Raw genomic sequence first — 15,615 nt, 5'->3', positions numbered from 1 at the left:
TCGCCCTATCTGTTGCGCCGGCATGATCTCACCATACAACAGGGATGCCTCATGTGGGGTATGAGAGTGATTGTGCCACCTAAACTGCGCCCCCGGGTTCTGAAAGAGCTCCACACAGCACATCCAGGTGTAGTGAGGATGAAGAGCTTGGCACGCAGTTATGTGTGGTGGCCCGGCATCGACTCTCAAATTGAGCTTCACGCTAAATCCTGTCCCCCGTGTCAGAGCGTACAAAAAGCACCTGGGCTAGCACCTCTACACCCTTGGATGTGGCCCTCCAGTCCTTGGGAAAGGATACATGTGGATTTTGCAGGTCCTTTTGAAGGAGTGCATATCATGGACAGCACTACAGCCAGCAAGACCATTCAAGTGCTCAGGGGCCTTTTTAGTCGCCATGGAATTCCGCACATCCTTGTGAGCGACAACGGACCTCAGTTCTGCTCTGAAGAATTCAGTGCATTCTTGAAGTCCAATGGAGTCAAACACATCCGCTCAGCACCGTATCATCCTGCTACCAATGGCTTGGCCGAGCGTTTTGTGCGCACATTCAAACAGGCTTTAAAATCATCCAAAGGCACCGGAATGGTGCAACAACGCCTTGACACGTTCCTGCTGGCATACCGCAACATCCCCCACACCACAACAACTGAAACGCCAGCCATGTTGTTCATTGGACGCCGGCTGCGTTCTCGTCTGGATTTCCTGAAACCCAGTGTTGCTGGAACAGTGCACAGATCACAGGATGCCCAACAACAACGCCGCCACCAACACTCAAAGGACAGGCAGTTTGATGTTGGGGATCCAGTCCTTGTGCGTGACTATAGGAAGGGGGAGGAGAAGTGGACACAAGGTATTGTTGTGGAAAAGACAGGCCCAGTGTCGTACAGGGTAAATGTGGGAGTACCAGGGGTATGGAAACGCCATGTGGATCAGATGCTGACACGCCCCGATCCAGAGCTGCAGCAGACTGCAGTGGACCTTTCTCTACCAGAGGACCTATCTCAGAGTGATATCTGCACCACACTTCACTCTAAAACACCTCACCCACAAGAGCCTGATGATCGAGTTCCTCAACACACAGAATCTCCAAAAACACACCAGTCCACTGAACCACCACAGACTGGTGTAACTGCAGTAACAGAGACAGTAAGACGCTATCCTGTGAGGATCACTCAACCACCCGTACGTTACGGTACTGAGTGAACACATTGTATAATTAATATAACGCTGTAAGACTGTGTGAGTTCTGAGACATATTGTTTCCAGTATAATAGGACATCCCCATCATTATTATTTGAGCGGTAATCTTTTCTGTTGTGTTAAAGGAAATATCCTTTGTGTTTATTGACAACATATCTTAGCGGGGAGGAAATGTTATGTACGAAGCAGAATGTGCTTCGTTTATGGTGACCACCAGGTGGCACCTCTGTCCTGTATAAATTCACGTTCCCAATAAACCAGACTAGCTAAGTTGTAGAACAAGCTACAAGGTTTCGTGTCCCTCTCTGTGTGTATGTGGATGATTGCACCTAGTTAAAACATACAGGGAACATGACAATAGCATCCCAAGACTCAAGCAAAGCAGTGGGGAAAGGGGGAGTAGTTTTAAAGAGGAAGAAGAAATCATTTTTTGTGTATAGAGTATGCCAGTATTCATGTCAGGCTTCTCTCGGGGATTGAACCTGAGTTGCTGGTTTGGCTGACCATCGCTTTAGCCAAGTGAGCTAGAGAGGACCTAATGGCAGGATGTTGTTCTCTATGGTTATTTTATTGAGAAACAAGGATACTTCAACAGCGAACACAAAGATATTCCACAAAACTCAGGAGATAATCCAAAAGCACAGAGGATACGAACAGGGGCAAAGGCCATAAACTAAAGGAGCTACTAAAAGGGTAGCTATCAGGAGTAACTAAGTCCTAGCAACGCGACACAAAAGCGACTTGAGAGCCGCAGGAGATTCACACCTCAAACTCACACAAAAGACTAACAACCCGATGAGGTCTAGAGGGATTAGCCAGGTATTTGTACCCTGGCTAATTAACAGACTAAGTGGCTAAGTGGTAACCATACAAACAGTGTGTGATTAGAAACAGGTGAGTGACACACAATGAGTAACAGGTGAGGGCACATAACGGGAAACAGGTGAACACACAAATCACAACAAAAGTATTTGTACCCTGGCTAATTAACAGACTAAGTGGCTAAGTGGTAACCATACAAACAGTGTGTGATTAGAAACAGGTGAGTGACACACAATGAGTAACAGGTGAGGGCACATAACGGGAAACAGGTGAACACACAAATCACAACAAATGCACATGTGTGCGAACACAAGTCCGTTCCATTTGTCCCTTGGCCACCAGAGGCCGCCAATGTGCCAAATCTTGGCAATCGCTGCCCGAAACCCTGACAATTCAGCCCTTCCTGACTCCACATCACCACTACAACCCATGAGTAACCTGTATTAAACTGTATAGATTGTGAAACATGTTATTGAATGTCTAAAAAAAAAAGATTATACAGAATTTAAAGCAAAGCAAAAGCATTGAAATTGTATTAAAATATAAAAAATGGATCTGAAAAAAAAAGTCTAGGATCAAATGTACTGATAGGTGAAAATTCACCCTAGTTACCTCAGGACTCCGGAGCTGCATATAAGTATATTTATTAGACAAACAACAATTGCAATCGGGCTCACTCCCAGCACAAGGCTGAAAGTGAAGCAAGGATAAACACATCCAATAAGGTTTATATAGACAGAAGTTTAGCGTTCAGCAGGGATAACCACGTGGTGGATCTCTGACATCCGAGGCTCCCTGTCTTGCAAGGATGGCAGTTTTGCACAAGGTCGGAAGAAGCTTATCATCTCTGGTCTAAACATGCTCTTGTACAAATGCAGACTGGCACCTAATAATCTAAGTTACACACACGCAGAAACACAGAAAAGCCATGTTCCTGCTTACATAAGTACATGATTCATATAAGGCACTTGATTATTATATTCTTAAGTCATTAACAGTGTTTGGAAATTATCTCCATCATGTACTATTTTTTTGTACTGTTATTACTATTTGACGGAAGAATACTGGAGAGATGAGCTGTAATAAAGTCATTTTAGTACAGCCTTTTGTCCTGAGATTTTGGTCTGCTTTCACAGTAATGTTGAAATAATTGAAATAACCCGTAAAGTATCATGATTCCAGGCCACTGCAGGATTCCACTACAAGTTGCTTTGGATAAAAGTGTCTGATAAATACCGGATATTTACCGTGTGTGTGTGAGTCAGTCAGTCATCATTCACTTTACTGTGAAGTGTGTACCATGGAGATGAATTTGCGGAGGTTATAAAAACCAGCTGCCTTCATGAACATGCAGTAGGGTGGTATAAACCTCTCAGAACCCCTCTGAAGAGAAGCTCCAAACTACTCAAATGGTATGGGCCAAACAGAGAGGGGCAGGATAAGATATTTATTTTCAAATCCCTGGCTAGCAGCAGCTAGTTAAGGTCATAGGGTTTACAATCATTTAAGCAGTAAGGGTTGTTCATATTAATAATTGTGTTATAAAGTGATATTCATAATTTTAAAATTGTTTTCTGTAACAAACTATTTTCTCTATAGTTGAAGCCATGTCCCTGCTACTTCAGGGTGTGAAAACAAATGTGATTTCTTATGTGTCTCAACTTCAGAAATAATCATCTCAAGCAAAAAGTCAAGCTGAATCAATATTAAGATAAAAACTTTATTAGCCTTCAACAGAAGCTCCTTTTGCGCCCCATCTCCAGATTAGAAGACATGGATCAAGGAAAAGGTTCCTATACGGCTCGTCCTCAAGTAGAAGATTATCGTACCCCCAAATCTCACGCCGAGTGTTCCTGCACCACCCCTTCTCAAGTCGAAGGCCACGCCCAATCTGGAGTTGAAGGGGCCTGGTGCCATAAGAGCTGAAAGGACAAAGTGGGAGATACATTTAAACTTGTAATTACACATTTTAAAGCAATATAGTAGATATTGCTAAATACTATACAATACCAGGTGAACACACAGTAACGTTAGGGGAAGACAGGACTATGATGGTGTTTATATCCCTATCTGTCTGTGTGCCCTGGGCAGTTTGCATTCTTGTCCTAATTCTTCCTCTCCTTATAAGAACCGGCCTATAGCTTCTACAGTCTCCATTACTCTTACTGTATGTTAAGGTACAGCGGACATCTCATCCCATATGTCATAGATGGAGAAGAAGTAATGACTGGTTTACTAGTAGTGCAAATATATTCTCCAGAGGCCCAGAGGATAGTTACAATGCTCACAGAAATGTACAAGTTGCTTTGGAAAAAAGTGTCTGATAAATACCGGATATTTACTTTGTGTGTGTGTGTGTGTGTGTGTGTGTCAGTCACTTGACTGTGCACCCTAGAAATGAATTTGCGGAGGTTATAAAAACCAGCTACCTTCATGAACATGCAGTAGAGTGGTATAAACCTCTCAGAACCCCTCTGAAGTGAAGCTCCAAACTACTCAAATGGTATGGGCCAAACCGAAAGGGGCAGTGTAAGATATTTATTTTCAAATCCCTGGCTAGCAGTGGCTAGTTAAGGTCATAGGGTTTACAATCATTTAAGCAGTAAGGGTTGTTCTAGTTAATAATTGTGTTATGAAGTAATATTCATAATTATAAAATTATTTTCTGTAACAAACTATTTTCTCTATGGTTGGAGCCATGTCCCTGCTACTTCAGGGTGTGAAAACAAATGTGATTTCTCATGTGTCTCAACTTCAGGAATAATCATCTCAAGCAAAAAATCAAGCTGAATCAATATTAAGATGAAAGCTTTTAAAGCCTTCAACAGAAGCTCCTTTTGCGCCCCATCTCCAGATTAGAAGACATGGATCAAGCAAAAGGTTCCTATACGGCTCGTCCTCAAGTAGAAGATTATCGTACCCCCAAATCTCACGCCGAGTGTTCCTGCACCACCCCTTCTCAAGTCGAAGGCCACGCCCAATCTGGAGTTGAAGGGGCCTAGTGCCATAAGAGCTGAAAGGACAAAGTGGGAGATACATTTAAACTTGTAATTACACATTTTAAAGCAATATAGTAGATATTGCTAAATACTATACAATACCAGGTGAACACACAGTAACGTTAGGGGAAGACAGGACTATGATGGTGTTTATATCCCTATCTGACTGTGTGCCCTGGGCAGTTTGCATTCTTGTCCTAATTCTTCCTCTCCTTATAAGAACCGGCCTATAGCTTCTACAGTCTCCATTACTCTTACTGTATGTTAAGGTACAGCGGACATCTCATCCCATATGTCATAGATGGAGAAGAAGTAGTGACTGGTTTACTAGTAGTGCAAATACATTCTCCAGAGGCCCTGAGGATAATTACAATGCTCACAGAAATGTACAAGTTGCTTTGGAAAAAAGTGTCTGATAAATACCGGATATTTACTTTTTGTGTGTGTGTGTGTGTGTGTGTCAGTCACTTGACTGTGTACCATAGAAATGAATTTGCGGAGGTTATAAAAACCAGCTGCCTTCATGAACATGCAGTAGGGTGGTATAAACCTCTCAGAACCCCTCTGAAGTGAAGCTCCAAACTACTCAAATGGTATGGGCCAAACCGAAAGGGGCAGGGTAAGATATTTATTTTCCAAACCCTGGCTAGCAGTGGCTAGTTAAGGTCATAGGGTTTAGAATCATTTAAGCAGTAAGGGTTGTTCATATCAATAATTGTGTTATAAAGTAATATTCATAATTATAAAATTATTTTCTGTAACAAACTATTTTCTCTATGGTTGGAGCCATGTCCCTGCTACTTCAGGGTGTGAAAACAATTGTGATTTCTCATGTGTCTCAACTTCAGGAATAATCATCTCAAGCAAAAAATCAAGCTGAATCAATATTAAGATGAAAGCTTTTAAAGCCTTCAACAGAAGCTCCTTTTGCGCCCCATCTCCAGATTAGAAGACATGGATCAAGCAAAAGGTTCCTATACGGCTCGTCCTCAAGTAGAAGATTATCGTACCCCCAAATCTCACGCCGAGTGTTCCTGCACCACCCCTTCTCAAGTCGAAGGCCACGCCCAATCTGGAGTTGAAGGGGCCTAGTGCCATAAGAGCTGAAAGGACAAAGTGGGAGATACATTTAAACTTGTAATTACACATTTTAAAGCAATATAGTAGATATTGCTAAATACTATACAATACCAGGTGAACACACAGTAACGTTAGGGGAAGACAGGACTATGATGGTGTTTATATCCCTATCTGACTGTGTGCCCTGGGCAGTTTGCATTCTTGTCCTAATTCTTCCTCTCCTTATAAGAACCGGCCTATAGCTTCTACAGTCTCCATTACTCTTACTGTATGTTAAGGTACAGCGGACATCTCATCCCATATGTCATAGATGGAGAAGAAGTAGTGACTGGTTTACTAGTAGTGCAAATACATTCTCCAGAGGCCCTGAGGATAATTACAATGCTCACAGAAATGTACAAGTTGCTTTGGAAAAAAGTGTCTGATAAATACCGGATATTTACTTTTTGTGTGTGTGTGTGTGTGTGTGTGTGTGTCAGTCACTTGACTGTGTACCATAGAAATGAATTTGCGGAGGTTATAAAAACCAGCTGCCTTCATGAACATGCAGTAGGGTGGTATAAACCTCTCAGAACCCCTCTGAAGTGAAGCTCCAAACTACTCAAATGGTATGGGCCAAACCGAAAGGGGCAGGGTAAGATATTTATTTTCCAAACCCTGGCTAGCAGTGGCTAGTTAAGGTCATAGGGTTTAGAATCATTTAAGCAGTAAGGGTTGTTCATATCAATAATTGTGTTATAAAGTAATATTCATAATTATAAAATTATTTTCTGTAACAAACTATTTTCTCTATGGTTGGAGCCATGTCCCTGCTACTTCAGGGTGTGAAAACAATTGTGATTTCTCATGTGTCTCAACTTCAGGAATAATCATCTCAAGCAAAAAATCAAGCTGAATCAATATTAAGATGAAAGCTTTTAAAGCCTTCAACAGAAGCTCCTTTTGCGCCCCATCTCCAGATTAGAAGACATGGATCAAGCAAAAGGTTCCTATACGGCTCGTCCTCAAGTAGAAGATTATCGTACCCCCAAATCTCACGCCGAGTGTTCCTGCACCACCCCTTCTCAAGTCGAAGGCCACGCCCAATCTGGAGTTGAAGGGGCCTAGTGCCATAAGAACAGAAAGGACAAAGTGGGAGATACATTTAAACTTGTAATTACACATTTTAAAGCAATATAGTAGATATTGCTAAATACTATACAATACCAGGTGAACACACAGTAACGTTAGGGGAAGACAGGACTATGATGGTGTTTATATCCCTATCTGACTGTGTGCCCTGGGCATTTTGCATTCTTGTCCTAATTCTTCCTCTCCTTATAAGAACCGGCCTATAGCTTCTACAGTCTCCATTACTCTTACTGTATGTTAAGGTACAGCGGACATCTCATCCCATATGTCATAGATGGAGAAGAAGTAATGACTGGTTTACTAGTAGTGCAAATATATTCTCCAGAGGCCCAGAGGATAGTTACAATGCTCACAGAAATGTACAAGTTGCTTTGGAAAAAAGTGTCTGATAAATACCGGATATTTACTTTTTGTGTGTGTGTGTGTGTGTGTGTCAGTCACTTGACTGTGCACCCTAGAAATGAATTTGCGGAGGTTATAAAAACCAGCTACCTTCATGAACATGCAGTAGAGTGGTATAAACCTCTCAGAACCCCTCTGAAGTGAAGCTCCAAACTACTCAAATGGTATGGGCCAAACCGAAAGGGGCAGTGTAAGATATTTATTTTCAAATCCCTGGCTAGCAGTGGCTAGTTAAGGTCATAGGGTTTACAATCATTTAAGCAGTAAGGGTTGTTCTAGTTAATAATTGTGTTATAAAGTAATATTCATAATTATAAAATTATTTTCTGTAACAAACTATTTTCTCTATGGTTGGAGCCATGTCCCTGCTACTTCAGGGTGTGAAAACAAATGTGATTTCTCATGTGTCTCAACTTCAGGAATAATCATCTCAAGCAAAAAATCAAGCTGAATCAATATTAAGATGAAAGCTTTTAAAGCCTTCAACAGAAGCTCCTTTTGCGCCCCATCTCCAGATTAGAAGACATGGATCAAGCAAAAGGTTCCTATACGGCTCGTCCTCAAGTAGAAGATTATCGTACCCTCAAATCTCACGCCGAGTGTTCCTGCACCACCCCTTCTCAAGTCGAAGGCCACGCCCAATCTGGAGTTGAAGGGGCCTAGTGCCATAAGAGCTGAAAGGACAAAGTGGGAGATACATTTAAACTTGTAATTACACATTTTAAAGCAATATAGTAGATATTGCTAAATACTATACAATACCAGGTGAACACACAGTAACGTTAGGGGAAGACAGGACTATGATGGTGTTTATATCCCTATCTGTCTGTGTGCCCTGGGCAGTTTGCATTCTTGTCCTAATTCTTCCTCTCCTTATAAGAACCGGCCTATAGCTTCTACCGTCTCCATTACTCTTACTGTATGTTAAGGTACAACGGACATCTCATCCCATATGTCATAGAAGGAGAAGAAGCAGTGACTGGTTTACTAGTAATGCAAATACATTCTCCAGAGGCCCTGAGGATAGTTACAATGCTCACAGAAATGTACAAGTTGCATTGGATAAAAGTGTCTGCTAAATACTGGATATTTATCGTGTGTGTGTGTGTGTAAGTCACTTGACTGTGTACCATAGAGATTAATTTGCGGAGGTTATAAAAACCAGCTGCCTTCATGAACAAGCTGTAGAGTGGAATAAACCTCTCAGAACCCCTCTGAAGTGAAGCTCCAAAATACTCAAATAGTATGGGCCAAACCGAAAGGGGCAGGGTAAGATATTTATTTTCAAATCCCTGGCTAGCAGTGGCTAGTTAAGGTCATAGGGTTTACAATCATTTAAGAAGTAAGGGTTGTTCTAGTTAATAATTGTGTTATAAAGTAATATTCATAATTATAAAATTATTTTCTGTAACAAACTATTTTCTCTATAGTTGAAGCCATGTCCCTGCTACTTCAGGGTGTGAAAACAAATGTGATCTCATGTGTCTCAACTTCAGGAATAATCATCTCAAGCAAAAAATCAAGCTGAATCAATATTAAGATGAAAGCTTTTAAAGCCTTCAACAGAAGCTCCTTTTGCGCCCCATCTCCAGATTAGAAGACATGGATCAAGCAAAAGGTTCCTATACAGCTCGTCCTCAAGTAGAAGATTATCGTACCCCCAAATCTCACGCCGAGTGTTCCTGCACCACCCCTTCTCAAGTCGAAGGCCACGCCCAATCTGGAGTTGAAGGGGCCTGGTGCCATAAGAGCTGAAAGGACAAAGTGGGAGATACATTTAAACTTGTAATTACACATTTTAAAGCAATATAGTAGATATTGCTAAATACTATACAATACCAGGTGAACACACAGTAACGTTAGGGGAAGACAGGACTATGATGATGTTTCAATCCCTATCTGTCTGTGTGCCCTGGGCAGTTTGCATTCTTGTCCTAATTCTTCCTCTCCTTATAAGAACCGGCCTATAGCTTCTACAGTCTCCATTACTCTTACTGTATGTTAAGGTACAACGGACATCTCATCCCATATGTCATAGATGGAGAAGAAGTAGTAACTGGTTTACTAGTAGTGCAAATACATTCTCCAGAGGCCCCGAGGATAGTTACAATGCTCACAGAAATGTATATTACCAGAAATTAAGAGTTTTTATTTCGTTAATTTAAATATGACACTATCACAATAAAGTCTTCCAATGTAGTTGATGGCACTTACCCCGTCTATGGTAGAAGGTTCTGCCATCGTTGACAGACAATGCAGGCTCTCCATCATTGCCATACTGACTTGACAGCTGAGAGAGACATTTCAAAGTTCAGCATTATGAGGTGTATTATTGGTTATTATTGCAGAATTTCACTTGTGTCAAACTGGTTCCTTACATCCATGTGGTGGAAGTATTTTTACTTCGTTAGTGTACCCAAGTACATTTTTACGTATCTGTAATTTACTTAAGTAAAAATTATAGTGCATACTTTTGACTTTACTCCGTTACATTTTACAGCAATTAGCTATACTTTCTACTCCACTACCTTTCTACAATATGTGTCGTTACTCGTTACATTTTACAAGCAGAGTTTCGCCGAAATGTTGCCTACATGCTCTATCAGCTCCAATGATAGCAGAGCACGCGTTTGGCAGCTGGTAGGTTAGCTATGTCAAGCTAGGGTGCTAGCTCGACGTCATGGTCTGCTTGGAACAGTGGTGCTTTCCGCCTGTCTCGGCTGTCAGTGGCTCATCGTTCACTAGAGATGGTGATCACAGGACACCACGTAAAATTGTTGTAAAGGCCCTTGTCTTTCTAGGTAGTTAGAATAGTGTTAGTGATTAGTTTGCACTTGCACTTTGTTTATATGGTGCAGGTTAAATTTGTCTTGTCCCTGCAAATGTTTTAAATTAGGTTGTGAGACTTTGAGTTGTAGGTTGAATAAATTATGATTTAGATTAACAGTGTATTATTGTTATTGTTACTTTTTTTTTTATAGAGAAAGCACAGAACACTTCTCTAGCAATACAATGACCTGACTGCAACTACAACCAGAAGGATGGGGACATTGCCTGCTGGTGAGGGTGCTTCAAAGCAGCAAAAACTCGAGGACACAAAAGCCTCTCAGAAGAGCACAGACCTTGCAGTAGTGAACTTTTGCAAACACATTTCTTGTTTCTTTTCATGTTACATACAAGAAGCTACAGAAAAGCAAAGCTTAAAATACCGATAGCCATTTTACATATTTTCGTTTTTTTCTCATTAATTGCCAATTTCCTCATTGTAAGATCTTGCCTGGCATGCACACTTTGTGCCTAGTCTTGGGTTACTACTGTGTTTTCCCCTATACTGCTATTAACAGAGCACAATGTTTTTAATAGTTTTACAATTAAATACATAATTTAAAGATATAACATGTTGTCTTAATTGGTTTGGCTTAATGGTATTAACTTTGCAGATAATCCCTGGTAGATAACTTGTCATCCACAAAATTGTAAGTTAGAGTGTGAACAGTATTACAGGGGGTAAGCACAATAAGTACACCAACCTTTCCAATAAACAAATGTTGTTGCTTATAATTATTACTAGTAGTGACATCTGTAGAGGCATAAGTATTACCAGTCGCTATATCTGCATTCTTTATTAAAATGGCACAGCCTAGACATTGAGAGACAACCCATTGCGTGAGTACTTTTACTTTTAATACTTAAAGTAAATTTTAAAGTAAGTACTTTTTACTTTTACCTAAGTAGGATTGTTGATGTAGTACTTCTACTTTTACTGAAGTATATATTTTGCTGGGTATTTGTACTTTTACTAAACTTCAGTACTTCCTCCACCACTGCTTGTGTCAAACTGGCTCCTTACACCTACACAAATTACATCACAATCAATTACCACATTGGCTTAATTTGGTTTAACTGAAGGTTTACTTACTGGAGGATGTTGCACATTCCTGATGGTTCCCTGCAAAATATGAAATGATGTGTCACTACACAAATGCATGGCTGTTCAGTAATTCACAGCATTTCCTCGAGTATACACTACAGCCTTTGAAAGCACGTTCAAATGAAAACATCTCTTACATGTGCTGGTTCATTCTGGTCATTGGAGCTTATCTTTGAATGATGAATAAACTTCAACTTAGTATTTAAGTTAGTATTTAAGGTCAGCCATGCTTGTATGTGCTTAGCCTACAGGCTACATTTATGCTAGCTAGCAACTTTAACATGACCGACGCATTCTTCTGTACAAAAAGATTCCATCATAACATGAACTGAAGATAACTGATTGATTAACTGATAACTGAAGCTGAACTAAAAAGCTTAATTTTTACTTTGAACTCACCCAAAGAAACCGTAAATAGCCCATCGTGTTGAACTGTGTTACAAGACCTAGTAATGGCGACGATAACGTAGTCACGTAGTCACGTAGTCACGTAGTGACGTAGTGACGTATACGGCTTTTGAACGTCAATTCAACGAAGCACATAGAGACACTTAAATAACTATACGGGTATAAAAATGAATACATTTTATTAATGGGACTTACCAGCTTACTGGTTACCATTTTCTCAAAAAATAAAATGGACTAATCTACATATTTTAACATTCGCTTGTTCGTCATTATTCACTATGAAGTATAAGCTTTCAAACCTTTACTTTTCGAGATATTCAAGAAATTCAAGATTTGAAGCTTTTTGCGCCCCACACATCCCCCCCAAAAAATCTTGAATATCTCAAAAAGTAAAGGTTTTAGAGCTTATAGTGTATATATAAACATGCATATTCTGGTCATTTTGAGACCAAATTCAAGTGTCTACAACCTTCAGAAGCTGAGATACGGATGAGCACGCACGCTAAAAGGGCTTGGCAAAATGTCGATGTTCGCTCGGGTGACAGTAAATGACAGCACCCTAGTTTTGTTCCTCAGGGTCAAATTAGCCAGAAACCGTTGAGAAAAGTTGTGCCTCTCATAATCCATACTCAACCTATAGCCTGCTACTCCAGTATAAATAACTATACGGGTATAAAAATGAATAAATTGTATTACTGGGACTTACCAGCTTATGGGTACCATTCCTCCAAAAAAAAGTTTGACTAATTTCGACATCTTCCGAACCTAGAAATATGACATATTATAACCTTCCCTTGTTCTTGATTATGTCTTTGGAACAGGTTGAATCCTCCCGTCCACACCTTGTCCCTCAGCTGGATCAGGGTAGTCACTGTGTATCGAGGTAGCAACATATTCCATCCATGGGGGAAGTCTATAAGCTCACAAATAAATAAAAACATTATAAATAAATATCCAAGGAGCCACTCCACATCTGTAATCCCAAGAGTTCAATAGAGGAAAAGGTGACCAAATCTGTAGAGGACCTGTAAAGGAAGTTAATAATCAAACACACGTATGTTTGTCAAATGTAAAACACCTCTTGCTCTAATCATGGACGGATTATGAAACCATGGGCCCCTGGGCCTGGACATGTAAAAGCCCCTTCGCTCGCAAAACATTACTCAAATGTAATGACATTTTTTTTCAACAGCACAATAACTAAATTCACCTGTACCTCAACTTGATTTACAGCGCACATTTTCAAACACAGCGCAGGTACAATCAATTCAAGCCATTTAACAAAATACACCTCCAATGTGTTCACTGTCCAGTGATTTCCTAACAGTCCTAACTAAGCTCTTTCGTATGATGCTAGAGTCTCCACCAGAGAAGATTCCACCAAAGTCAGAGTTTTCTAACAGTCCACTAAGCCGTAGTTTTCTAACAGTCCACTAAGCCGTGGTTTCTAACTAGAGTCCTCACCAGAGAAGATTCCACCGAAGTGGTTTCCCCTAAAGGGGTAGTCCAACGAAGTGATCTCGAGCAGCTTGCTCGCTTCCTTTTTATACTAGTTCCTTCCTCCATATTAGGTAAGATGTTTCTCTATTGGTAGCATCAAGTTTTGCTTGTCAGTCATCTTTTGAGTGACGTACATTTCTGTCACCTCGCCCTCCTGGACAAAAGCACCCCAGATCAAGAGATTACCAGCAAAACAAAACCATATGAACCCAAGGGCGTAGGTTTGGTCTCAGCATTGGTGCTATATTCTATATATATATAAAAAACTTTTTCTGACTGACTATACCACTTTGCTTGAAACCGTAACTTCTTGTGCTGGAGTTGCTGTACTTCGATGAATTTCGGATCAGGCTGGTAAGGTTCACTCCCCATGTCCAGGACACTGCTACACTGACTTCCTTGAGGGTCACTGTCGCTCACACTGACTGTTCCCTAAAGAGCAAAGAAAACTTAACCTGATTTCTGAGTTTCGTGAATGCATTTCAAAATGATGCCTTAATGAACAAAATTACCTAATGAGAAGTACAGGCAATGCATTTGTTTGTTCTGAAATTCATTTTTAATATGTAGGTAATTGGTTCAGGTTTTATGGAGCTGTACTGGGCATCTGTACTGGATTTCTGAGCAATTAAATAATGTATTAATGAATTATATGATGTATAAATTTGGGCATCCCAATTTATAGCACCTTTATACTACCTACAAGTTTAACATTCATTCTTAAAATAGCCAGTGTGAATGATTACATTCATTGATAACATTGTCTTAACATCCCTCAAAAAACTGCAATTTAATACAATTGTTGCGGCGAGACAGCGTCTCCCTACACCTTTTTTTCAATCAGAAGACCGGAGACTGGATTTAGGAATCTGAAGTTTTATTGTAATCGATAAGCTACAATAAGGGGATGCCCATGGATCATCTCATTGTGTGAACGTCTTGCATGCCTTTTTAAGGCCCATATCTTCATGCGGTCTGTTCTGTTTGGTTGTTTGCCAAAACCAATCAGCATTAACTATTCCCTCTTCGCTGGGTACCCCTGTACCTCTTCACTGGGTACCCCTGTGTGCGTGTGGACCCCCTGAGACCCCCTCCTCACCGGGGGTTTCTTGGAATGTGCCTGTGTCGTGTCTTTAGTGCTGACTTTAACGTCAGTTAATCATGTCAATAGCTAAGTTACTGCTTCCCGCCTGGTCTGCCTTCCAAAAGTCAGACTTTCATACTGATGAGTTAATCCATGTTCATCTAAACCTGAACCCCTGATGCTGATTCATCATCACCCTGCTCTACATCTGTAGCTTCAGGCTGCTGTTTTTCCTGCACATTAATTCATCAATTTAATACAGACACTAACCATGCTTATTTGACTGCTGACATTGGTCGAGAGATTACAGGGAACAGAGATAGCCTTATTACTATCCAAGGGATCATATATTATGTTGTGTAAAATTCTAAAAGCTTCTCAAGAAACTTCTCAAGGCAAACAGGTGTGAAGATACAGGGATGGATTACCGAACTGGCCTACCGGGCCCAGGCCCAGGGGCCCATGAGCTCAGGGGGCCCCTAAACCCGAGCCTCTGTGTGAAGTCGCTGTCATGTATCTCTTATTTGTGGTTGAAAGAGGTGTATTTTGTTAATTTGCTGTTACCTTTAATTGAGTATACCTGCGCTGTATTAGAAAATGTGTATGTGCGCTCAGGGGCGTAAAAGACTGAAGATTGTGCAGGCAGAGCGGTTGCACTGGAGCCCGTGGGCAAAGCGGGACCACTGTCGATGCGTCTTTCGGAAGTGACTGTTTGACAGTGTCGCTTTGTAAACACGCCTGTGATCAAAGATTCATTATAATACATTTTAAAGAGTACCTTATGCTATTTATCCCCTTTGAAATGGCAAACCTACCTCTCTCATGGTTTTCATTATTTTGGGAGAGGGAAATTGTAAGGTCTGTGTTCTGTCCGTGTCTAATTTCTGTGTTTGTCTCCCTTGTGTGGTCACATGTTTGTTCCCATGTCTAGTCCTCGTGCTTCCTTGTTCCCGCCATGTGCTTTCCCTATGTTTGTTTGTCTATGCCATGTGCCCTCTTGTTGTTGTCCGTGTCTCCACCCCTCACCTGTTCCCAATCTCCCGGGTTGTGTGTATCAT

The 15,615-nt window shown here is 40.8% G+C and overlaps 1 protein-coding gene across 3 annotated transcripts; it reads right to left on the bottom strand.

Moving 5' to 3' along the window:
• Positions 1 to 3,728: 3,728 nt before the first annotated feature.
• Positions 3,729 to 13,510, bottom strand: LOC122131085. 3 transcript variants are annotated; one of them, XM_042705988.1, is made up of 10 exons: positions 13,438 to 13,460; positions 12,680 to 12,998; positions 11,554 to 11,583; positions 9,849 to 9,924; positions 9,293 to 9,385; positions 8,216 to 8,308; positions 7,127 to 7,219; positions 6,032 to 6,124; positions 4,943 to 5,035; positions 3,729 to 3,944 (listed from the first exon to the last, which is right to left on the bottom strand). In XM_042705988.1, exons 5-10 carry the CDS (start codon positions 9,378 to 9,380, stop codon positions 3,787 to 3,789), a joined length of 618 nt encoding a protein of 205 aa, XP_042561922.1. In that variant the 5' UTR covers positions 9,381 to 9,385; positions 9,849 to 9,924; positions 11,554 to 11,583; positions 12,680 to 12,998; positions 13,438 to 13,460; the 3' UTR covers positions 3,729 to 3,786. The 3 variants fall into 3 exon arrangements, with proteins under 3 accessions (XP_042561922.1, XP_042561921.1, XP_042561920.1); XM_042705987.1 differs by having other exon boundaries at positions 11,554 to 12,886; positions 13,438 to 13,510; XM_042705986.1 differs by having other exon boundaries at positions 11,554 to 12,998; positions 13,438 to 13,470.
• Positions 13,511 to 15,615: the final 2,105 nt, after the last annotated feature.

This window comes from Clupea harengus, unplaced genomic scaffold, assembly GCF_900700415.2.
Source record: "Clupea harengus unplaced genomic scaffold, Ch_v2.0.2, whole genome shotgun sequence".
Lineage (NCBI taxonomy): Eukaryota > Metazoa > Chordata > Actinopteri > Clupeiformes > Clupeidae > Clupea > Clupea harengus.
Note: the sequence above shows the minus strand (reverse complement) of the source record. Positions and strands in the feature narration are given on the sequence as shown.

What these genes read in the sequence shown, in the direction of transcription:
- LOC122131085 (XM_042705987.1), bottom strand. Translation starts at nt 11,622, where the DNA reads ATGCATTTGTGTAGTGACACATCATTTCATATTTTGCAGGGAACCATC. An exon ending in GGAATGTGCAACATCCTCCA is followed by an intron (nt 9,925 to 11,553) that starts GTAAGTAAACCT and finishes TGTCTCTCTCAG; the next exon opens with CTGTCAAGTCAGTATGGCAA. An exon ending in ACTCGGCGTGAGATTTGGGG is followed by an intron (nt 5,036 to 6,031) that starts GTACGATAATCT and finishes TTGTCCTTTCAG; the next exon opens with CTCTTATGGCACTAGGCCCC.